The following is a 24,718-nucleotide window of genomic DNA, read 5'->3' on the forward strand; positions in this document are numbered from 1 at the left end:
TATAAATTCTAGGAACCTTTGGGCTAGGGTGTTGGAGCTAGAGTAATGCTCCCAGTCTATGTTTGGGTAGTTGAAGTCTCCCAGTATAATGGTGTTTGGAGAGACCTTCATATTTTCCAGTGTTCTCAGGAAGGCCGAGTGGGGTTCCTGGGTTTGGGAGGGTGGTCTGTAGCAGGCTATAAACTGGAAGGCAGTTTTACCCACTGGTAGTTGCACATGGATAGTCTCTGATGCTTCGTGCTGTGCCACCAACCTGGAGGTGTGGGTATCTTTGACGAATATTGATACTCCCCCTACTTTTGTGGTTCGGTCCAAGTTTTGGGGCCGAAAAGCATGGTATGAGGTATAACCTGGTAGTGCTGGGGTGCTCTCTGGAGCCTTGAACCAGGTTTCTGTTACTGCACAGATATCGATGTTCTCCATGCTAAGGAGAGTTTCGAAAAGGCATCTTGAGGTTTAGACTTCTGGCATTGAGTAGCATTACTCTTAGTTTCCTAACCCTTGTGATACCTATGGAGGTGGGTTTGTCTTTTGAGCCTTGCCTAAAAAAGGCACTATGTGGGTAGCAAGAGCCTTTGCCAATATCCAATAGCCCAGGGGTGACAGGTGCAAGCCGTCCCTAGTGAAGCATCGTGGCTTGTTGAGCATGTCATCCCAGGCTGACAGGCATTGGATCCCCTTTGAGTGACACCAATACTTAAGCCAATTGTTGAAATTGATCATCTTGTCTTCATATTGTGGCATCATTCTTGGTGAGGGTAAGATGTTACTCAAGGTCAGGGTCATACCAGCCTGGGCCACATGCTCAGAGAGCTCCTCTATGTCTCTTTTCATGTAGTCCAGGGAGGTACGTCTCAGGTCATTCACACCAGCATGGACAATGACTGAGTCATATTTGTACTTGCCTTGGAGTGACCTGAGTGCTTGTGTTATGTGGCGGATCCTAGCGCCCGACAGGCAGCTCACCGTGACCTTCTCCTTGTTCAGCTTGGTGAGCGGGACGTCAGTGTGCCTGACGATAGAGTCACCTATTACAAGTGTATCAGGTGTGTTGTTTAGCCTTAAGGGATGTGACTGTTCGGCACACTGGCTTTGTGAGCTATGTGTTGCACATGTTTTGTTTTGGGGTAGCAGTTGCTTGGGTGTCTGCTTTGGAGGTCTCTGCTGCTTAGGCAGATTTTTATTTAGAGCCTCCGAGTATGTTTTTGTGTGTTTATGTGTTTGGTTTGCTGTCGCGGTAGGTCTATGTGAGACTGGAATTGTATCACTTCAGACTCTAAATAAAACACAGTATGATGCAATTATCTTTTACAAACACACATGCTATTCTCCTAGGTGTTAGGCCCATCAGCAAACATACACACACACACACACACACACACACACACACACACACACACACACACACACACACACACACACACACACACTTTATATGTTTATGTGGTTATCAGGATGGGACATCACAGTATACAAGCATATAGTAAGTAAATCATTAAAAAACAACTTTGACTACATTCAATTATTAATGTTTTATGTATACATATATACACACACACACACACACACTCACACACACATACGCACACACACACACACACACACACACAACACTGACATGCTTATATACAATATATATCTGAGTTATTAATGTTACAAAATACTGTTTTATTTTAATTAATCATTTGGATCAGGTATATAAGATTCAAAGCACTTTTAACCACATCCCTGGGGCTCTAGTGTGGTTAAATAAATTGGAAAGAATGCAGCTGGAAGGTGCCAGACTCAAACTCATGACCGATATGTGTAGTTCATTCTCATCTTGTTCCTTTTTTTTCTTAAACAGAAGCAGCACTGAACAGATTTCAACTGTGCCCTTTTTATTACCTTTACTAGCAATGGTGACTTATTAAAAAAAAAAAAAAAAACAGAAAAAATTAGTTTTGTCTACGATATTTATCTGCTAATTCTGTCACTTGCCACTAAAAGATAATAGTAATAGTCTTGGGGGACTAACAGCAAAATAATATACAGTATATAATTAGTGATCTCGCTAATAAGCCGCAAAGTATCTATTAGGGCTGTCACACTTGATTAGGAAAAGTAGTTAATTAAGGCAGCAACTGAAATACACATTTTCACACTAGTTTTGTTAACCTTTTCTCTTCATTGTTGTATTCTGTACAAAAATGGATTGTATTATTATATATATGAAATTTCCAAGAGTTAAGAGGATTTTTTTACCAGGCGCCACAAGTCTTTTTATACACTTTGGTGGATCAGTACTTATAGATCAACACTGATTGTCCTACCACATTCTGGTACTTAGTAAACCAGCTCTGAACATACATTCATAACAGTGGGTCACTACTTAATCTTAACCTAACTAATGATAAGCTCCTACATTTTTCTCACCTATTAATCTTAACCTAACTAATAGAAAGCTCCTATATGTTTACTCACCTATAACATAAATACCACAAATATCCTGAGCTGAGTTGCTTATCCTTACCATGAGAACAGATTGCTGGCATTATAGCTTAACATTTAAGGCTACAAACTTCATCTTGGAATATTGGGTTTGATTCTTTCAGTCTCTTCTTTAAAACTGTGTGACTCTGAGGGAGTCATCTCAAGTGCCAGTGCTCTTGGACTGCCACTAAAAGGGGATACATATGTCCCTTGGCTTTAGATGAGTAACAAAATAAAAATGAAAGAACTATCCTGAAGAACTCTCTTTTAACATGCTTTTTTGAATAAGTAGACTGTGCAGGTCTAGTATGTCATTTAACCACACTTTGTTTTCTTTCTGCCAGACCTTAGAGTGCACTCACATGTTTAATGATAGTTAGATAACATAGCTGATACTGAAATTGGTCAGAACTGATAAGTGCTCTAACCTGGTAAACAAATTCAAATAAATAAAAAATAAATAAATATTATTTATATGCTTGATAGTCTTTCTAGGATATGACGGAATCTTGCTTTTTTTCATTTCCTTGAGCAAACAAGAAAGAGGGATGAGAAAAAAATAGTTTGTCACTAATTTTACTGTACTTTTGTAAAACGTATTTTGTATATTTCCCTTTATTAGCACTCATAATATAAGGGAAATAAAATGATGGTGAATGAAAATGATATCCTTCAATACTTATAACTACTGCTGCTAAAAAAAAATAGTGTGAACTCTCTCATTTATTTTGCCATTTGTACTTGCTTACTCTGATAGTCCACTTGGGCAAAAAGCCCTTTTCAGCAGAGGCCCAGACAGAAAAAAATCCAGAGGAAAAAAATTAAACATAAAATAAATGCAAATGCATGAGACCAAAACTCCAGAGATTGTACAAATCACAACCAAAACATAAATAAGGCATTCCTACTACCTGAGACTAAAAGAAATGTATACCGCCTGAAAAAAAAGGAATGTAGTTATAATACAAATGCCTTAATGTGGCAGGGGTTCAATGTGTTAAACCAGTGCATGTGAACCTCCCCACAACATCATTTGCATCCATTTTTGGTGATACTACGAAATGCATCAACGACTGAAGTGCTCCTGCAAGAGAAAAAAAAACTAATATTCCTGTCATAAAAGAACAAATGAAGCTTCCACCAGATGTGGTTTTATCAGGGTGTATTGAGTATGACTGAAAGGATGAATGCCCCAGGTTTTAAGAATTCTGTGAAGGAATGAAGGGCAAATGAAGAAAATGGGAAGGCACATGACAAAGAATTGTGATGAATTTAAAAGAATAAATGATAAGATTTTACAGATTTACAATGGTGTCTTCAGGGCATTCATTTAAGGAAAGCTAATGTTTCTGAGTTGATAATACTAATTGAAAACAGGAACTGACATGGAGGGGGTTATACGGAAGTCCTGAAGATAACATTCAATAGGAAGTTAGGAAATGTACTGTAAATAAGTAAGTATAAAGTGGTAAGACATGGAGCACCTGAGGTACAGAATTTTTGTGCAAATACCTACACCCCTTACATGCTTAATCCTACTTTTGATGGAGATTTAACAAATGAGATGTTAAGTTGGAGTTTAACTTTTGTTAAAACAGGTACATTTTTCAGCTCTGTAGATAGGAACATGGCAAGTGCTCCACCCAATCAGTGTGTTGGGCAGATGTACACTTAACATTTGAACGACTAAGTGAGAACATTAAATTTTATACATACATGCACATATACACACATATAGGTGTGTGTGCGTGTCTGAGTGCATCTGTTTATCATTCTTGCTCACATCTTTGCATTTTTATAACACTACTGTAACTATAATCACTGATCTAAAGAGCTACTTCTACTGTCTGGCAGCTAGTGCAGGGGATTTAAAGTCCTGAGCTGCTTTCTGTAGTCTAGCATGCAGAGCTGTATTCCTTCCACCTCCAATCACCTATTGTGTGACTCTAAGCAAGTCACTTAACCAGACAGTACTCCTGGATCACCCCTGAACAAGGGCACTTGGGTCCAGTGGGCTTATTTGGTCAACAGATACACAAAATAAATTAAGATATATGTAGTAATGATTAATTGATTATACTAGTAAGAGATAATCAACATGTCCAAATAATCTGTGAATACAGAAAAAATTTAATCATAGCCAAAACTCTCATTTTATTGTCTGAGGGGATGAAATAGTAATTTTTGAAAAGCCTCAGTACCTTGAAACTAGAAGTTGTATCCTTCATAGGAAGCAAAGGAAGGCAATATGCATTACCATCAGATCCTAGAAGAAAAAGAAACACAAAGAACACTGCCATTCTTGATGATACTACCAGTACTTTCAGGCATTGTTGTATGCCACAGATAACAGCACTGTTTTGCTTGTTAGGAGGTGGGAGGTTTCCAGATATAAAGAAAGCCCTTAAGTCAGAGGGGAGAGATAGCATGGAGACTGTGCTTACTGAGATAAAAGGAATCTGTCAATGTCAAATCCTACCTTGCAGCATCTAAACAGCTTTAAAAAATAATCCATCAAGAGAAAATCGTGTTTACATTTCAGGGTTCCTGTAAATGTAATTTTATTTGCTTACTTTTAAAGGCCTCTGCATAATAATATGATCTTTGCCCAGTCTGTACTATCAGACCACCTAAGTATATAGTCAATTTTACTTACAATATTTTATATTATTGTTGTGGTGTTAATTCCACAAAGGAATAGCACACCAAAACATCACAAGCTGAAGATCGGGCATGTCTTATCAAATACAAAATGTAATGGAACAGTACAAATATGCAGAAATACATCAACTTTCTGATTGGTGCAGACACAAATACAGAGAATGCAACTCAAATATTACTGTTGTTTCAGCCCTATCAGATATCAGGTGACTACTAAACTGCAATACACATTCTCTGACTTACTTATTAATGGTTACTTATCTCTGAAAAATAAATGTTTGCCATTTAACCTCATTAAATGTAAGGGGCTATATTCAGGCATTAACTAGACCCTTTCTTTAGTTAAGTGATTTTCTTAATTACAGACTGTGCAAGTGACAGCTGAGGAAATAAAACAAAAGTCAAAGGGTATAGTGTTATAACAGTTCATTGTCTCATCCCATAATGCTATAGTGCTAGAATATAAAGTAAAGCTGTACACCACACACAGAAGCAGACCCACAGTTCACCCTATTAATCCTGATAGTTGAATAATGGACTTAAGTAATTGACATAAAATCAATATGACTGATTGAATTTTGTTCTCTGTCATCCATCAATTTGCAAATATCACTCAGAGAAATACTTTACTTGCTGACCTTATCAATAACAGTCTTTGAAAGGCAGGCTGTTTGTCTTTCTACATACACTGGTTTATACGGTGTAATTTTTTACTTATTTGTTAATTAACTAAGTACACATACCCATTATAACCTACTTTCCCCAAATTGCAAGGCTAAATGCAAATGTATGTGGGTTATATTAGTATGACCAAATAGGTACCATGTTTCTGGAAAGTGAAATGTGGGTATACTCTTACACATCGCAATACTACTCTACTAAAGTAATACTTTTTGGCTACTTAACTAACCAACTAAAGCACATGTAGTCGCACACTGAAGGTCAAGGCATTTTATTTTATTTTTTTTGTTGTTGTTGTTTTCTTTTTCTACAAATGTACCTGCACTACTAAGATGATAGGTATACAGTATACATCACATCGGCATAAAAGGATGCTGCTAATGTCCCTTCCATACCCTCCTCTTCTTGTCCACAGAGACACCTTCCCTACATCTTGCACCATTTGCTGTGGTAAATGTTGCTTCTTTGTCATGCAATCCTCCTCCAGTTCCTCCCAATTCCCTTCTCACTACACTATGAGAAAAGCTAATGCTGAATCATATTTTCAAAGAAAGCTGGGAATTACATCCGGACAAGACATCCATTCACAGAAAATAGGCATCTTTGAAGGTCCTTTTATTACTCCATGGATTTGGGGTTGGTAAATCTTACAACTTTACTGGCTGGCCAGCTCTTTAGAATGGGACATTGATTAGTCTCCCCACTGCACACAATGCAAAGCTAATTTCAGTCAAAAATAGCATGATCAAAATTTTAAGTCCCTCACCTTTACTTCATGATGCAAAAATTAGTACAAACTCTGTGAAACTGCTCTGTCAGAACAAACACAACACTTGCTCTATCTTTTCAAATTTCATTCTTCCTAATCAAGATAAAATGCAAAGGAAAAGAACACCGATTGTCCTCAAACTTTACAAAAATAATGGACAGTATTTGCAGGTTTGACATTCAGGGATGCTTATTAATGATAAAAACACAGCAAACCAGGTATTGATCAAACAATTAAAAAGAAACCAAAATGCACTTTATCTGCAACTAATCTCTTCAACCTACTCAGCAGGAAGGGAGACAGAGAGAGACTCAAAAGATGGCTTTGTCATCCGAAGTGTGGCTTCTCTAGGTCCTCCAAGACACTAACATTACACAGAATTCAACGATGATGTGACAATGGTGTGTCTCCAAATACACTAATGCATTTCCAGCTATAAAAACTATACCTAAGGGTTAAAAAATAAAGTATGTGCTGCCTTTGTCCGTCATCTTTGGGTGATTTAGTCAAGGAAGAGTATGTGCTCCCTGTCATAATTTGACAGTTTATTATATCTCAAGCACAGCTGTGTGTGATAAACAAGGTTAAGTCTATCTCTCCCCAGAACACCTTTAGAATGGAACTGCAGTGCACGTCTATCTAAATAACTAGATGATCAATTAAACAAAATAATTATCTGCAGAAGACACAGGAAACATACAAGCACAGACATTTTTTGCTGGCAGTTGACACCCCTCTTATTTTTAACTCAGGGAGTCTTTATGACACAGAAACCATTACATTCTCATTTTATTCATTACCACTCAGCCACCTTTAATCACAGAACTGTAGTACCATTCCATACCCATTCTTTCTTGAGACCACAAAGTGACAAATTAGGATGCAGAGTCCTTGTTCAGCAAGATAGTGATTTGTTTTCACTGCAGATTTTACCATCCTTATCTTATCTACCTATCTAATTCAAGTCCAGGCAACTTTAAAATCACCAACTAAAGGAAAGCAGCATTATTAAAATGCTTGCATCATCATATGATGCCCTTACATTCACTGCTGCAGTATTCATATCTTATGGTATCCCCTGCCATGGAAGCCCATTGTCCGGCCAGTCTACCAAAGCCTACTGTTCCTTTCAGGTATGCTGAACATCACCTAAATGCTCCTCGCATAGGGTAGGGCATAATGGTGACGTTCAAGCATACCATCCTCAGAACTTCTTTGCGCCAGTCAGAATGCTGTTTTAACTGTCGGTCTGTTTACCTCCATCCATAGATAGCTTTAGTCTTATCCAAATAAAATCTGACCTATCAGAAAATCTGATCAGTTGTTTGGTTCCTTTCCTTCTTGGTCTTTAGGATTGGCTGTTTCCAAGCAAACTATTTCTACTTGGATTTCAAAGACTATTTCTTTGTGTTACACTTTTCATGACGAGATTCTGTAAAGACTCATTCTACTAAAGCTGTGGCTTCTTCTGATGCTTTTTGCAAGGGTTCAGACACTAATTCTATTCTTGAAGCGGTTATCTGGACTTCTGTGCATACCTTTACCATACATTACCAGCTGGATGGTATCTCCAGAGCTAGAGCTGATTTTGCTAATGCCATTCTTCATGGCTTCTTAGAGGGATCTACTTCTGCTTCCTTCTCCCAAATTTCTTCTTGAGCTTTGGCACTCTCCCATAAGTTATGAATACTGCAGCGGTGAATGTAAGGACATAGTACAGTTGTGTAAAAATCTTACTATAATGGTAGATGTCCTTGCATTCACCCCTGCAGTATTCACTCCCTCTCACCATCCTCCTAGTCTTTTTTTCCTTCCTGGATGTGCAGGTTCTCCTTGGTTTTCCTTGGACTACTGTTCCTACTGGGGCAATCTGTTCTGCGGATGGTACGCCCGAAAGTCACCTTTATACCTTATGCTGCAAGAGGAGCATTTAGGTGACATTCAGCATACCTTAAAGCAACAGTAAGCTTTGATAGACTGGCCAGATGATGGGCTTCCATGGCAGGGAATCCCATAAGTTATGAATACTGCAGTGGTGAAGGCAAGGACATCTACTGTTATGGTAAGATTTTACACAACTGTACTTTCCATCAGCTGGAGACATGGGGGCATACTCCCAATTTGGAAATCATCAATCACAGTTAAGGAATAATGTGTAAAAACATGCACTGATTTACACAGTTAAGGAATAATGTGTAAAAACAGATACTGCTTTACTTCTCCTATCTAACTTCTCCCATTTTTGCAGAAGAAAGAGTGGGGGTTGTTGATCCTGGCTCACAAAATACCCTTACGACTCCCTTTAAGTTATACCCCAAAGGCTTCAGGATACTGACTTGGGTAATGTGCTAGGTAAAGAAGGCAAGCTGAAGATTAGGGGTGCTGACGTTTACAGGCTAACATCTATAACCCTCCCCCCAAGTAAGTAAACTTCAAGTGCAGCCATTTCCTCTTTCTTACTATGTAACTCACTGGGGTTATCAGTTTCATTGAAATCATTCCCTCCAACCCGCCTGTCCAATGCCCTTATCTACTATAACTTGGGCAAGCAGTCAAGGAGGCAACAGTGGTTAACCCCTTCTCATGGAGACACATCCTGCTATGCCAGTTCTTTATTAATAGGTTCTCATCACATTGCAACTTATCCAGACCTAAGACCCAGCCAATCATTGATCAATGCACTGCACTGTTGACGTTTAAGGCCATACTTCTTAAGCTACTAGAAATAACATTAAAGCTCCACTAGTTTTCCATAAATAACTTCTCTTAGAACTTGCGGTCTGCAACTATTTTTCAGAGATAGAGCACTCTGACTCTAACGTGGATCTGGAAGTATTCTTTAGGACATATATTTCCATGTTCCAACAAGGTGGCAGTGGGAACAGATGGGCAATGGGTGACATTTGACATTTTGAGGTCAAATTATCCATGACACTTGAGAAACTCGTAATTTGAGTAAGACACCACAGTGAGACTTGGTATGATGTTGGAGGATTTGGCAGTTGCTTCTCTAACATTCTCCAGCACTGAGACAGCATCAGATTTTAAATATCTCACAGTCTGACTTAATCCTATCCCACTTTCTTTGTTTACCTAAAAAAGATGCAGAACAGACTCATTTCAAACTGAGACACAAGTAACATATATTATTTTCTTTCAGAACAAGCTTAAGACTGATGCTGGTAAAAGGATTATGGAAGCCTTAATCCTGAATATGGCATTCTTCTGAGAGAAAGTATATTTGCAGTCATACCTCTCTATCTCTTAGCACAACAAATCTTGACAAAGCCCAGAATAACGGGGAGGCAAAAGTCCAAAAATAGTGACAGATTTTAAATACTGCTCTTATAAACTTAGAAATTTGCTAGAATAACAGGATTTGTTTAAACATGAATTTTCTGAAGGATATGATGTCTGAACTCAAATGTATGTTATTATTTAGTGACTTCAAACCTCAGTGATTTGCCATAAAACCCCACATTTTATGAGGAACAGACCAAAAATACGAAGGAAAAATCTGGACATTCTGTGAAAATCTGGACAGTTGAGAGGTAGGTCTACAATGAATAGTTATAATCCATACTCGTATATCAACATTGCAGAACCACTCTTTTATTGTTTTGAAACTCATCCATGTGCTAATGAAAGGGTGGCACATACTTTTGTTTGGTTCACTAATTTCTAAGCTACCACATAATGGATGTTCTTCATGCCAATTGCATTATTTTTCACTCGACAATCTGTCCTGACCCCTGCGCTATAGTTCTACAGTATTTTTCTGTGTCACATTTCCCAATATTAACTCTAAATTACCAGACTGTCCTTCTCAAAATCTGAGCTCTGACTGTGAAATTCAATTCCAATTTGATACACAGAGGTGGAACTCTCCCATTTATTTTCTTCTTTAAGACAAGACCTCTGTTTTTTGCTGCCGTCTAAGTGACAGACTTCTACCACAAGAGTCAGCAGCATTAAATGTTTTGCCCATAACCTAGTCAAACTAATTTAAATATACTCTTTCACACTTGTCATTAAGAGTGCTCCTGTTAGTAACCATTCTCTTATCAAAGGTCAACTCCTCCTTCTTGCTATTCCCAAACTTACACCTATGCTTTATTGTTGCATTCTGCCCAGACATTATACCTGTATTTATTTACTTGCCTCTGTTTTTCCTACTTCTTTCATGTTATGTTTTATAACTCTCTCTCTAGCCTGTATACAGTAGAGAGTTGATTATCTGAACTAATTGGGACCTAGGGTAGTTCGGATAATCAAGTTGTTCGGATAATCAAACATACATTGAACTGGATAAAAAAGCTTCTAAAATCGTGATTTTTCTGCATGCAGGGGAATACACTTTTCAACCATTCAGTGATTCCAGTGGACAATAAAGATTTTTTTCACACACGAACAGGCTGCAAGCTCAAAAAACATGCACAAGCGAATATGTATAATGTTTACAAATTCAGACTTTATGATTTTCCTACCTGAAACTTTGGAAGCTGTACTGTGTCATTTTACAAGTCTGAGTTAAGTTTAGTAAAATGCATAGTCAGCTATACTTCCATTTATGTATTCTTGCTAACTATAATTTTTTCCCAGAACATTTATTTTTCAAGGTTAAGAGTTGTTAACTTGCAACAACATTTGTAAATTATCCAGCTGTCACAAACAAAGATAACATATTCTGTATTCTGCTTGACTGCATATGCACTTTGCTTGGTTCCCTGACTTCAGCAGGATACCTTTTGTATAAAGTTTGTACATTCTCGCCTTGTTAGCATCAACTTTCTTGTGGAGTTTCCAAATTTTTTTCCCACATTCCAAAGACATGTTGTCAGGTAGACTGACAATACTTAGCTGGCCCTAGGTGTTCATGTGTGCATGACAGTGTGAGTATATATGTCCATGTTGGGTGGGGTGCAGTCTTGAACCCAATCAGTGCATGCTGCGATATGCTCTACACCCCCCACCCACTCCACCACCATCAAAGCATTGAGCTGAACAAAGTGAATACAGTGCTTTAATGTGCGGATACAGTTCACTTTATGCTACCCTTTATCTTTGTGCCTGAAAAAGGGATTTTCAAGCTAGTCTATCCATCTGGATTATAAATATATATATAAATAATTACTAATAAATAGTAGAAAGAACAATCCAGGCTCCTCCTGGTTCACACTCTTTAATTATAAAACCGAAAACTGAGTGCTTTCGCCTCCTAGGAACATAGACTTCATCAGATTCTGATGAAGTCTCTGTTTCTAGGGGACGAAAGCACTCAATTTTCAGTTTTATAATAAAAGAGTGTGAACCTAGAGGAGCCTGGATTGTTCCTTCTACTATTTATTGGTGATTTTGGGTGTTTGCATTTTGGATTATATATAAATAATTACTAAAAAGCCAAACAGTGGTGGTGAGTTCCTGTTGCTCCCGATGTAAAATCTTATGCAGAACAGACCAAATGAATGTTCTTTTCCCATTCGTGGTGAACATTTTCTGTTGGTGAATGCTGTTTTCTATTAGCAAACACTAGACATGTTGCTGCTGTCAAGCAAATGGACACACATACCTAATGCAAACATCTTTCATCCTTCTGCACACTCAAGACTAGGATAATGAATTTATCATTTTAAGGCATAACCTAGTAGTAGTGAATTACTAGGCAAATGGTCATTAAGGCATGAGTAGCAGTTAACTCACTTTTGTATGGCTAAAGGAAATCCAGCACAAAAATGAGGAATCTGATACCATAAACCACCCTGGGTATGGATTCCATAAGGCAAAGTGCAGTCTTAAACTGGTTTCAATTTTTTTGATTTATGAAATTCCTCAATTAACTGACTTTTTTTTTTTTTTTTTTGTGGTTGTTAGGAACTTTCCAGCACTAGTAAGTTCAAGTCTAACACTATATCATTAACAGCTGTAAGCACAGGACAGCATCTACAGCATCTTCACAACTTTAAAAGCTGTAAAAGACTTTACACACTGTCACATAAAAACAGAAGTGCAACAGAGTGAAATGTCTTAACAGGTTTTAAAGCCACTGATAGCATCTAACAGCTGCCTGTGTGGCATCACTTTGCTTTAAGACTTTCACAGCTTTAAAACACTTTGTCCTCCTAGACTAATTTCCCTGTATCTAATAGAACATCAGAGCAGCTAAAGCTCCATGTTCTGCAAAATATTAAGAATGGGTATCTCCCAACCATAACTCAGTTACTAGTTATGGCATGGATGTCAAGATTCACATCTTAAGCTTCACTTCATTCCACTCTCAAGATCTATTTCTTGATTTCCAAGTCTCAACATACAACAGCTTACTTATGATCAGAAATCCAGTCGTAATCCTCTAAACTAAACAATTACAGCCTTCACCATCCCTTCTGTAATAGTGGCTTTGTCCACTGAAAGATGTATATCTCGAAGATTTTATTGAATGCAGTAACAGTAAAAACAAAAACAAAACAAAAAAAAAAAAACAAAACAAAAAAAAAAAACAGACAAGTCAGAAAAAAATAGAAACAGTAGAATGCTGCAGAGTACATTTAAAGCAACTGCCAACTGAGCAATTTATGTAGTGCTGGAATAAATGTTGTTATAAAGAAAACATATATCATGCATGTAAATGAAAACATGTTAACATGGTTTGTCTTCTTCTCCATTTGTCCATGTGTGCCTATGCTTTAAGTGATAATTTAATAAATGTTTCTGGAACAAACATGAAACTGAAACCTAGTATACAGATTATTGCCTTATCTGTGGTGTGTTGATGTGGATGGAATAGCCTTAATTATTTTTAAATCACACATTTCAAAATCTTTGCATATCTGTATTCTAATTGCTAAGGTAAGGGAAAACAGCTCCTGTACTTTACAAAAAAAAAAAAAAAAAGTGCCAAACCAGGCATGTCCAAGGATCAGCTTCCAGTGATTTCTCCTGTCCACCTGGTGAATCTGGGCATACTGGGGCAATGCAGTAATTGCCTCATGTACACAGACAAACCTCTCCTCCTACCACCCAACACTACAACCTGTGAGAGGTGCACTTACATAGCCAAACTGGAAGCAAAGCTCTCTCCACCCAAGACTGTGCTAGACAGTCAAGAGGAGAAGGTTAACACCCACACTACACCTCAAGCAACACATAGCCCTTCTAAACCCACACCACCAACACACACATATAGCAACACTAAATCCACATATGTGGAGGCCCTTAACTGTAATCTGCCCAAGCAACAAGGACCTCTGAAGCTGAAATGCAAACAAACACCAATCACAACCAAAGTGCCACATAGCTCACAACACCAGTGTGCCACCCGGCAACAGCCCCTAAGGCCAAGACAACGTACCTAACACTTTAGTCATAGGTGACTCTATAGTCTGGCACACTGATATCCCACTCACCAGGTTGAACAAGGAGAAAATTACAGTCAGTTGCCTGTCGGGTGCCAGGATCCACCACATAACGCATGCACTTCAGTCACTCCACAACAAGTACAAATGTGACTCTGTCATTGTCCATGTTGGATTGAATGACTTGAGATATACCTCCCTGGACTACATGAAAAGAGACATGGAAGAGCTCTTGGATCATGTGGCCCAGGCGGGTATGACCCTAGCCCTGAGTAGCATCCTGCCTTCATCCAGAATGATACCACAATATAAGGACAAAATGATTGACTTCAACAATTGGCTAAGCTTCTGGTGTTATTCAAAGGGGATCCAGTATCTGTCTGCCTGGGGACGACATGATCGACAAACCACGACGCTTTGCCAGAGAGGGTCTGCATCTGTCGCCCCTGGGATTCAGGTTACTGGCTAAGGCTCTTGCCACCCCTATAGTGCCTTCTTTAGGCAAAGTTCAAAGGACAAAACCACCACCGTAACAGGTACAGGCATGCAAAATCTGAAGGTAATGCTACTCAATGCTGGAAGTCTAAACCTCAAAATGCACTCTCTCGAGGTACTCCTAAAAATGGAGAACATCGATATCTGTGCAGTAACTGAGACCTGGTTCAAGGCTCCAGAGAGCACCCCTGCAATACCAGGCTACAACTCTTACCACACTTTTCAGCCACCAAACCAGGACCGAAACACTAAAGGTGGAGGAGTGTTCATATTCGCCAAGGATATTCACACCACCAGGCTAGTTGCCCAACACAATCCATCTGAAATTCTCCAGGTTTACCTAACACTAGGTAAGACTGCAAACCAAATTGTAGCTTGCTACAGATCCCCCATCATGCCCCAAGATTCTCACTACACCTTTCTAAGCATACTGGAAAACATTAAGATAGAACCAAACACCCTAATACTGGGTGATTTTAACTACCCTGCCAGGAACTGGGAAAACTACTCATGTACCAACACCTTTGCCCAACGGTTCTTGGAATTCATAAATTCCAACGCCCTGAATTAACAAATCCATAGTCCCACCAAGGGCTCCGATATCCTAGACCTGGTCATTACCAACATGGGATATCAATGCTCCACACCAGTGGTCACCCCCTCGTTAGTCAGGTCTGACCATAAGCTAATCACCCTTAACATTCACATACCACCCCCACCTCCCAGTAAGGAAACGTCCATAAAAAACTTCTCCAAAGCCAACTTCATGCTACTCAAGTCAGAAGTTCCAAACTTAATGACACCCACGCAGACGGGAACTGAATCCTACACTAAGGCACTGTACGAGCACATCCACTCATGCATGAATCGTGCCATCCCAAATAGAACCAAGATGCTCTCCTCCAAAAAAAGGAAGCCAATCTGGGTGGTCCCCTGCCATAAACAAACTTTACAACAAAAGGAAGAAACTGTTGCAGAAAAGAGGAAAATCTCAGGATGCAAAAAACGCCCTTACCAGCCTCAGTAAGAAACTGAGATCCCTCATAAAATCCTCCAAAACTAGTTACGAAAATAAAATTGCCAAAGATTCCAAAGACAACTACAAGGCATTCTATAACTATGTCAAGAATCTAAATGGCAATGCTCAGATCTGCCCTGAGCTAAAACAGAATGGCATTAAATATACTGATCCCAAGGTTATTGCCAATAACCAGGCAGATCGATTCAGTGCCAACTTCACTCCCCCCTCACCCCCTAAATGGCCCATCTCAATACCGGAAGATTGCCAAATTCTGGTAATTCTGGTAATAACAGCCACACAGGTAAAAAAATGCACTCTCCAAAGCAAAGAATACAGCATCCATGGGACCAGATGACATCCTGGGCTGTGTACTACATGAACTACAATATGAACTGGCACCTCACCTAAGTGTCATGTTTAATCATAGCCTCACCTCAGGTTTCATGCCCACTGAGTGGTGCACAGCTACAGTTATCCCACTCCACAAGGGGGGATCCACCTTGGATCACAGAAACTACCATCCCATCAGTCTGATGAGCCTTATCTGCAAGGCCATGGAGCGTATTATCATGGAACTTATAAACAAAGACATTGGCAACCTTCAAACACTGGACCCCACCCAGTTTGGGTTCGTGAAGGGCCGATCTTCTCTCCTGAAACTGATTGACTTCTTCAAATCAGTCTCCAGAGCCATGGTCAAGGGTAAGGTGGTCCACACAACCTATCTAGACCTTGCCAAGGCCTTTGACATGACCCCCCACTCTGGAATCATAGATAAACATACTAAGCTGGACATTAATCCCTACGTCACCCAATGGGTTGCCAGCTGGCTTACTGACAGAACCCACACTGTAAAAGTAGCTCACTTCAAATCCAACTCCAGACAAGTGACAAGTGGAGTACCTCAGGGTTCAGTCCTGGGACCGCTCTTGTTTGTCATCTACTTCTCTGAAGTACAGGCCAACACTAAGGGACTCTGGCTAACAAAGTTTGCATATGACTGCAAACTGGGAGCCATTATTGAATCCCCAAATGATGTGGATACTCTACAGAAGGGCCTTACAGAAACAGATTCTTGGGGCCAGAGCCATGGGCTCAAGCTCAATGCCAAGAAATGTATAGTTATCCCCTTTGGGAAAAACCTGTACCCGTGAATTACCACATAGGTGGCAGTACACTAAAGATTGAATAAACATAAGAATATCTGCATTATTTCTCTATATATCTCGCCAGGCGACAACACCTCTACCCTTGAAAATATTCTTTATTGGGTCTCAACTGAAATAAAATATGAAACTTACATACTAGGCGACGTTAATATTGATTGGAATAAAATGAACATGCCTACTCCCTCCCTATCCATTAACCTTTACAACTTCACCCAAGTAATCAACTCAACCACCCGTCCTAATAAAAATCACCCCCCAGGATCCATCATAGACTGGATCCTAGTCTCCCATCCAAACAAAATAATTCTCTCTGGCACTATCCCAGATACCTTTAGTGACCATCTCCCTGCTTTCATTCACCTCTCAGCTAACTCCACCCAATATCAACACCTTTACATTCCCACTCGTAATCTTAGCAACTTCAACCCCACAACTTTCTCAAACATTTTTAAACAAATTAATTGGCAAATCCTAAATACTCTTCCCCTTGACAAAGCTGTAGAACATTTCAACTCTGTCTTCCTAAATACTCTTTAACTCCCTAGCCCATCTAAGAAACAAACAAGTCTAAGCTAATTCTGCTCCTTGGCTATCCAAAGAAACAAAACAAATCATGCACCTTAGGGACAAATCCTGGAAGCTTTACCAGAAAAATAAAATGCCTACTACCTTTCTCCAATACACCCAACTCCGTAATCATGAAAAAAACTAATCACCATGGACAAAAAAAAACTACTACAATAAGCCTCAGTCCAATAATAATAAGAACCCAAAACAATTCTGGAAATCAGTTAATTCCCTTCTCCATCCAGGGTCCAGGAATAATCCCTGCCCTGACCCAAGTATAACTGACACTGAACTGAGCTCTCATTTCAACTCTTTCTTTACAGAATCCATAGCTAACCTAACCAAAACTTTCCCAAACAAGAATCCACTCAACTCTCATTCTTCAACACTCAACAACCCTAATAACTGTCCCCTTAATTTCCAGCTCAAACCAGTTTCAACCATTATTATAAAAAGGCTCATATCTAAATTAAAGCCATGCTCTAATGCCCCTGACAACATACCCTCCTCCTTCCTCAAATGTGCTGCTGATGGTAATGCACTCCCAGCAGTATCTTAATTAACAGATCCTTAAAAGAGTCATATATACCCAAACTCTGGCGTTCAGCCTACATTCTTCCTCTTCACAAAGGAGGCAAAAACACCAACATCTTCAATTTCCACCCCATTGCCCTACTCTCTCCAATATCGAAAATTCTAGAAAAATGTGTCCACCACCAAGGTACAGTTTTGTACCTACCATAAATGTAGATGTTCGAGTGTATACCCTGCTGCAGTCATCACACTTGGGTTATCCTGCCGTCAGGCGGTCCCGCAATCGGCCCGAATTCCAAAGTCTTGGTCCGGCGTCGGTTGCTGTTGCTTCTTCCCTGATGTCAGAGCGCCAGGGGTATATCAGAGGCATCTGATGCCATGTTCTTCAGTTTTTCCTGCCCCAGATGTCAGGTGCCCCTAATAGGTAGGCAAAAAAAAAAAAATATATATATATATATATATATATATATATATATATATATATATAGACATACATATAGCTATATGAAAAAATAAAACAAAACCCTTAGGCACAAGCAAATACACCACAGAGGTAGTATAGGATAGAGTGGTAGAGATAAGTTCAGCTAGTTCAGAGGGGATGGAGGTAGGGTAACCTGGACTGCAGCAGGGTATACACTCGAACATCTACATTTATGGTAGGTACAAAACTGTACTATGTTCATTGTGTTTCCCTGCTGCAGTCATCACACTTGGGTAGAATCCCAAAGCTAAGGATGGGAGGTGGAGTCAAACAGGGTTAGAAGAGGCTAGAAGGCCCTGCAAAACTGCAGTGGCGAAGCCATCTCTAGTCTTAGAGTAAAGTGGTAAGTGGTAATGTTTGGTGAACGTATGTACAGAACTCCAAGTTGCAGCTTCCAGAATATCCTTGGTTGGCACCCCCCTGAGGAAGGCTGTAGATGTAGCTACTGCCCTGTTAGAGTGGGGCCTTATGCTAGTAGGAACTGGTTTTCCGTGGTGGGTGTAGCAAAAACATATGCAATGTCCTATCCATTTGGAAATGGTCTGTTTTGAGATAGCCTTTCCTTGTGATGCTGTAACATAGGATACAAAAAGCTGGTCAGATTTTCTGAAAACCTTAGTTTTATCCAAGTAGTAAGGTAGCTGCCTGTGAATGTCCAAGGAATGCAGGAGTCTTTCTCCTTTGTTCTGTGGGTTTGGAAAGAAGGTGGGTAAATGGATGGTTTGATTTAGAGCCACACTGGATACCACCTTAGGCATAAAGGAGGGGTTAGTTCATAGAGAAACTCTGTCTTGTTGAAAAATGAGGAAAGGCTCTACTGCCATTAGTGCCTGAAGCTCTGAAACTCTTCTAGCTGAAGTAATTGCTAGCAGCAGGGCAGTCTTCCATGATATAAACTTTAAGTCAGCTGAGAAAGCTGGCTCAAAAGGAGGTAGCGTGAGTTTTTCCAGAACAAAGTTGAGGTCCCAAGTCGGTATCGGTGCTCTCCTGGGAGGCCTAATGTTTTTGGCCCCTCTGAGAAACTGCCTTAGGAGTGGATGTGAAAATAAGGGAGGATCCATGTTGTAGTGAGCAGAAATAGCTGAGGCGTGGATCTTAATAGATGAAAAAGAAAGCCCTTTGTGTAACATCTCAGTTAAATATTGCGGAATCTGAGGTATGTCAGGCTGAAGGGTATTTTGGCCTTTAGCTTGGTTCCAGGTGCAAAACCTTTTCCATTTGTCTGAGTAGGCTTTCCTGGTGCTGGGCCTCCTGGCCTCCAGAATAACATCCATAACAGCTTGTGAGAGAGGAGCCGGCTGGTTGCTTAGGTGATACGCCATGCAGCCAAGTTTAAGGTTTTGAGTTGGCTGTGTAGAATCTGATTGTCTTGCTGTGTGAGCAGGTGGGTAATTTGTGGTAGAATCCATGGTGGGCCCTGGGCCATATTCCTTAATAGTGGGTACCAGTGCTGGCGTGGCCAGTCTGGGGCAATGAGTACCATTCGGGGTCTCTCCATCCTGACTTTCAGTAGCACCTTTGTGAGAAGGGGTAATGGAGGAAAGGCATATACTGTTAGCATTTTCCAGCTGAATGAGAGTGCGTCCACTTTCCAAGCTTGATGGTGAAAAGTCCTTGTGCAAAATTTTGTTAGCTGATAGTTTTGAGGGCTGGCAAACAGGTCTATGTCTGGGAGCCCCCATTTTTGAGCTATCATTGCAAATACTTGTGGATCCAGTTTCCACTTGTGGGGATCCATGATGTTTCTGCTTAGGTCATCTGCCAATGTGTTCTTTTTTTCCTGGCAGGAATTGAGCTTGTAATTGAACTTGGTAAGCCAGTGCTGTGTTCCACAAGGTCATTGCTTGCCTGCATAGAGGGTAGGAGTGTGTACCCCCTTGTTTGTTTATGTACCACATTACTGTGGTGTTGTCTGTCCTTATGATAAGCTGTCCTGGATGTAAGAGGTTCTTGAAGGCTGTAAAAGCATTTTGTATAGCTAGCATTTCTTTTTGATTGATGTGCAGATTCCTTTGATCTGCAGTCCATATGCCTTGAACACACCGTCCTGCCATGTGTGACCCCCAGGCATAGTCAGATGCATCTGTTGTCATCGTTTGCCTGGCTGGGGGTAGGGTGAAAGGCTGACCCTTATTGAGGTGACATGCCTGTGACCACCATAGAAACTCCTGTTGAAGGCAGGGAATGAAAGGTATCATTGTTTCCAAGCTGTGGCTGTGTTGAGTCCATACGCTTTTTAGGTACCATTGTAATTTCCTCATATGCAGTTTTGCAAATGGTATTAGTAGTATGCAAGATGCCATGAAGCCCGAGGCCTGCAGAATTTTTCTTGCAGGGAGTTGGGTCTTTGTTGCAATTGTTATGAAGTATTGAGTTAATTGTAGTTGTTTGTCTGGCATCAGATAAGCCATATGGGCCGTTGTATTCAAGCTGGCACCCAGGAATGTCATATTTTGTGAGGGCACTAGTTTTGATTTCTTTTCATTTACTGTGTACCCCAGGCAACTTAGTAGATGTTTTACAAAAGCCAGGTGTTTTAAGAGAATGTCCTTGCTTTCTGCTTGGATGAGACAGTCGTCCAGGTATGGGTATATTTGAATTCCTCTTTGTCTGCAGTATGCAATTATTGGTGCCAGGCATTTTGTGAAGACCCTGGGTGCAGTAGATAAGCCAAAGGGCAGTGCAGAGAATTGGTAATGGGTTGAACCTGCAATGAAACGGATGTATCTTCTGCAATTTTGTCCGATAGGGACATGCAGGTATGCCTCCTTGAGGTCCAACGTTACTAGCCAAGCTTTCTTGCCCAACATGGGAAGAAACTGCTGCAGTGTTAGCATCTTGAATTTGGGTACTTGCAAGAAGGTGTTTAAAATTGAAAGGTCCAGAATGGGTCTTCAAGCATTGTCCTTTCTGGGGACTAGAAAGAGCCTTGAGTAAAATCCTTGGCCTTGCTCCTGTGTAGGTACCAGTTGAATGGCTCTCATGTCCATGAGAGCTGTAATTTGTTTTTGTGCCACTGCCCATTGATTTTGTGGCAGGTTTGGCATTCCTTTTATCCTTGGCAAGGTGTGAAAATGGAATCTGTATCCATGTGAGATAATGTCTAGGACCCATTCGTCCTTTGTGACGATGCGCCAGTTGTCTGCAAAAAGTGCTAATTTTCCTCCCAAGGGAGCTGCCAAGAGAGTTTTGCTTGGCAGCTTGAGGTTTAAGTCATTGTGTTTGCTTCTAGTAGTTTGGGACCTGTCTTCTCCTCCCTTCTGTGTTGCAGTGCCCCATTGGCGATGTTTGTAAAGGGATTTGTGCTTGTCCTCTGCCCCTTGGGCGCCTGTATTTACCCCTCTGTGGTCTGTCAGAAGCTAAAAAGGACCAATTTTTGTTGGCCAATTTCTGCTGAAGCGTGGGGGCTGTACCTGTAAGAAATCTTTGACCGTCTGCATAGATTTTGCCTTATCCTCCATTTTCTTTAAAACCTCCTCTGCTTTAACCCAAAATAAGACATCCTGCTGTAAGGTTGCATCCATAACTTTACTTTAACATGATCAGGCAGAGATTGTTCCTTTAACCAAGCATGCCTACGTATAACAGACCCAGTAACAGCTGCTCTAGAGGAAACTTCCAAGGAATCAAAACCACATTGTAAAGTATGTTTGCCCACCTGTTCAGCTGCAAGCAACAGATCTTGTATTTCCTTGAATTCAGACTGTGGAGGGTGCGTGCCCATCTTTTGTTTTATTTGAGACATTAGGAATTGCTGGTATTTAAGCATGTGAAATTGACAATTTAGTGCTCTCATAGCTAGAGTAGCTGAGGTGTAAACCTTCTTCCCCCACCTATCTAGTGCTCTGGAGACCCTTTCAGAGGGTACACTATTTGTAGCCATAGAAGCCTTAGCCCCTTTGGGACCCTGGGAGATTGCCTCTGGATCAGCTACAGGGCTTTTTGTATAGGAATTTGTGTGAGTCAGGCACTCTATAGTATCTATCTGGTTTGGCTGGAGCAGGAGGCAGAGAATCTGGATTTAGACTAGATTCTAAGGAGACATCATCCACAATGTCCAAAACTGGGGGGATAGCAAGTGGTCTGTGCTGGGGGAGTAAAAGAAACTCTCTGAGCCTTTTCTTTGAGTCGGAGTAGTCCTGACCTTCTCAGTGGAAATGTTCCCTCATGGTATGTAAGGTTTCCCCAAAAGAATAATCTTCAGGGGGAGAAGCTGAGGGAATGGAGTCTTCAGCATCAGAATCTTCATAAGGGGGAAAGGAGTAATCCTGTTCCTCAGAGGAGCCTGAGGAAACAGACACTTGATCAGAGGAGGCATAATCCTCCTCTTGTCTAGGCCTTTTGTCGGGGGGGGGGTTGGGAACCCCTGATCAAAGAAATCAAATCTTCAGCCATTTTAAGCATCTGTTTCTTAGGCATAGGGCCTTGACCTGGAGACTGAAGTGTAGGCTTTTTTTTGGTTTTAGAGGAGACTTAAGCTTAGCATAAGATTTTATGGTGAGAGTAGTCGGTCTGAAGACACCTTCAGAAACCGAAGGTGTTTCTACAGCACCGGCTTCTCCTACTGCAATGTCATCGGTAGGGCTTAAAGAAAATGGCTGCATCGGCCTAGAACTCTCTGCTGAGGGATCCGAAGCGGTCTGGGGATCCAATTCAGCAGTTCAGGGGCTGCGTAGGCACCACACTGAAAACCGGAGAACCGGCGACCGGCCCAGCCAAGGCCTCGGAGTCTGGCTTGGATCTAGGCTGCCTGTCTTTATCTTTGCGTTTTTTATGCATGCCAGTAGTCGGTTGCTCCGACGGCATAGTGTAATTAAATTTTCTACTGAAGTAATGTCGTGCGAAATCAAAGCGTCGCTTTATAGTTCGCTTATTGAACCTAGCACAAAACTGACAACCAGTGACATCGTGGTCTGGGCCTAGGCAAGGTATACAGAAAGAATGAAAGTCCTTATGAGGTATTTGCTTCCCACAAGAAATGCAATTGTTAACTTTTTCTGACATCGGACTGAGGCAAGAAAAGGTTCCACAACGGGGTACTTAGCTTTGAAGACTTCAGACTGAAACTCGATTCAAAAATCTCAGGTGTCGGCCGACTGGCACTTGCGAACTGCTTCTGCTTCGGGCACCGCGCGGCAAGAAAGACTGAAGAAAATGGTGTTGGATGCCTCTGATATACCCCAGGTGCTCTGACGTCAGGGAAGAAGTGACAGCAACCAACGCCAGACTAAGACTTTGGAATTCGGGCCGACTGCAGGACCGCCTGACGGCAGGATAACCCAAGTGTGATGACTGCAGCAGGGTAACACGATGAACATCTTATGCCTTTTTTAACCCAGAGAAATCGGATTCGTTGTGTTTTGGAAGCGGTTGCGAAAAGAACTTGCCAGTACCGTTATCCGTCTCGTTATTATCAGATCCCAAACAGGAGCACGTTTGCCTGATATTTTCAAGTTTGAGAGGAAGAATTTTTTATTGTCCTTTTTCGAAAATTGCCGACAAGTTAAATCTTTTTATCAAACTGTTGTCTCCTGTTGAAAGAATTTTTTAAAGTGCGGTAACTTTTGCCTTAAACCTCTGAAATTTTGCAGAGGAGCTGGACACTTGTAAAGGTTACAGGAAAGGGTACCTTAAAATGTCAGTGAAACAGGCTGAAGTTCTGGGCATTTGCAGCACATATCAGTCAGTAATGCCTCATTTCGTGTGCATTGCCGAGGAGGAGTACCCCAAGCCCCTGCCTCCCATGAAGGTACCCCGGGGTCGTGGTAAAATCAGACGGCCAAGGCAGTCGAGGTTCAAGACCCAGCCTGTCACGTTTGATGAGATCCAGGAGGTAGAGGAAGAAGGTGTGTCCCCCACAGACGAGGAGAAAGCGAGCAAGTCCTTCCTGATGTCGTTGGAGTGCCTGCGGAGGAGCACCCAGAGCCTGAGCTTGGAGAGGGGTCCCCAGGGCAGCAGCGCCAGTAGCCAGTGGCGCCGTTGTAGCAGCAAACTGCACAGTAGTTTGGATTCCAGTGATTCGGACTCCCAGTATTGAAAGATTCCTTCCTGGACATGGAAAGCAGCCCTGAGCCTGCAAGGGCTAAACTAGTCTTAAAAGGACCGTCTCCCACTCTAGCAGGGAGGTTCTGAAAAAAAAAAAAAAAAAAAAAAAAAAAGGGGTTGGGAGGGTGGCCTAATGGTTAAGGTGTTTGCCTTACAAACACAAGGTACAGGGTTTGAATCTCACAGGGAATAATTGGCTAGGCTTAAAATGGCTCAAAAGGATAGTTAGCCTAGTACTAACCTATGAATTTAAACTCCTAACACCCACCCAACAAGGCTTCCACCCCGGCGACAGCACCATAGCTGCCTTAGTATCCTTCCTAAAAACAGTCAATCGAGCTCAAGATTCTGGACTACTAGTATCCACTGTTCTGCTAGACCCCTCTAAAGCATTTGATACCATTTCCCATAAAAACCTTCTCTTTATCTCGTCAACCTTAATCTCTCCCCTAATACTCTATCCTGGTT

General features: G+C 40.9%; 2 protein-coding genes across 2 annotated transcripts in view; one reads left to right on the forward strand and one right to left on the reverse strand.

The window, feature by feature from the left end:
- The window catches only part of ST8SIA2 (ST8 alpha-N-acetyl-neuraminide alpha-2,8-sialyltransferase 2), a 1,698,605-nt gene that overhangs the window by 1,516,163 nt on the left and 157,724 nt on the right, over positions 1-24,718 (reverse strand). The window lies entirely within an intron of this gene.
- Positions 23,553-24,330, forward strand: LOC122807262 (uncharacterized protein C11orf96 homolog). The gene has a single exon (XM_044078365.1). It carries the CDS (start codon positions 23,841-23,843, stop codon positions 24,240-24,242), a length of 402 nt encoding a protein of 133 aa, XP_043934300.1. The 5' UTR covers positions 23,553-23,840; the 3' UTR covers positions 24,243-24,330.

This window comes from Protopterus annectens, chromosome 7.part0 (assembly GCF_019279795.1).
Source record: "Protopterus annectens isolate FY-2018-M chromosome 7.part0, PAN1.0, whole genome shotgun sequence".
NCBI classification, from domain to species: Eukaryota; Metazoa; Chordata; order Ceratodontiformes; family Protopteridae; genus Protopterus; species Protopterus annectens.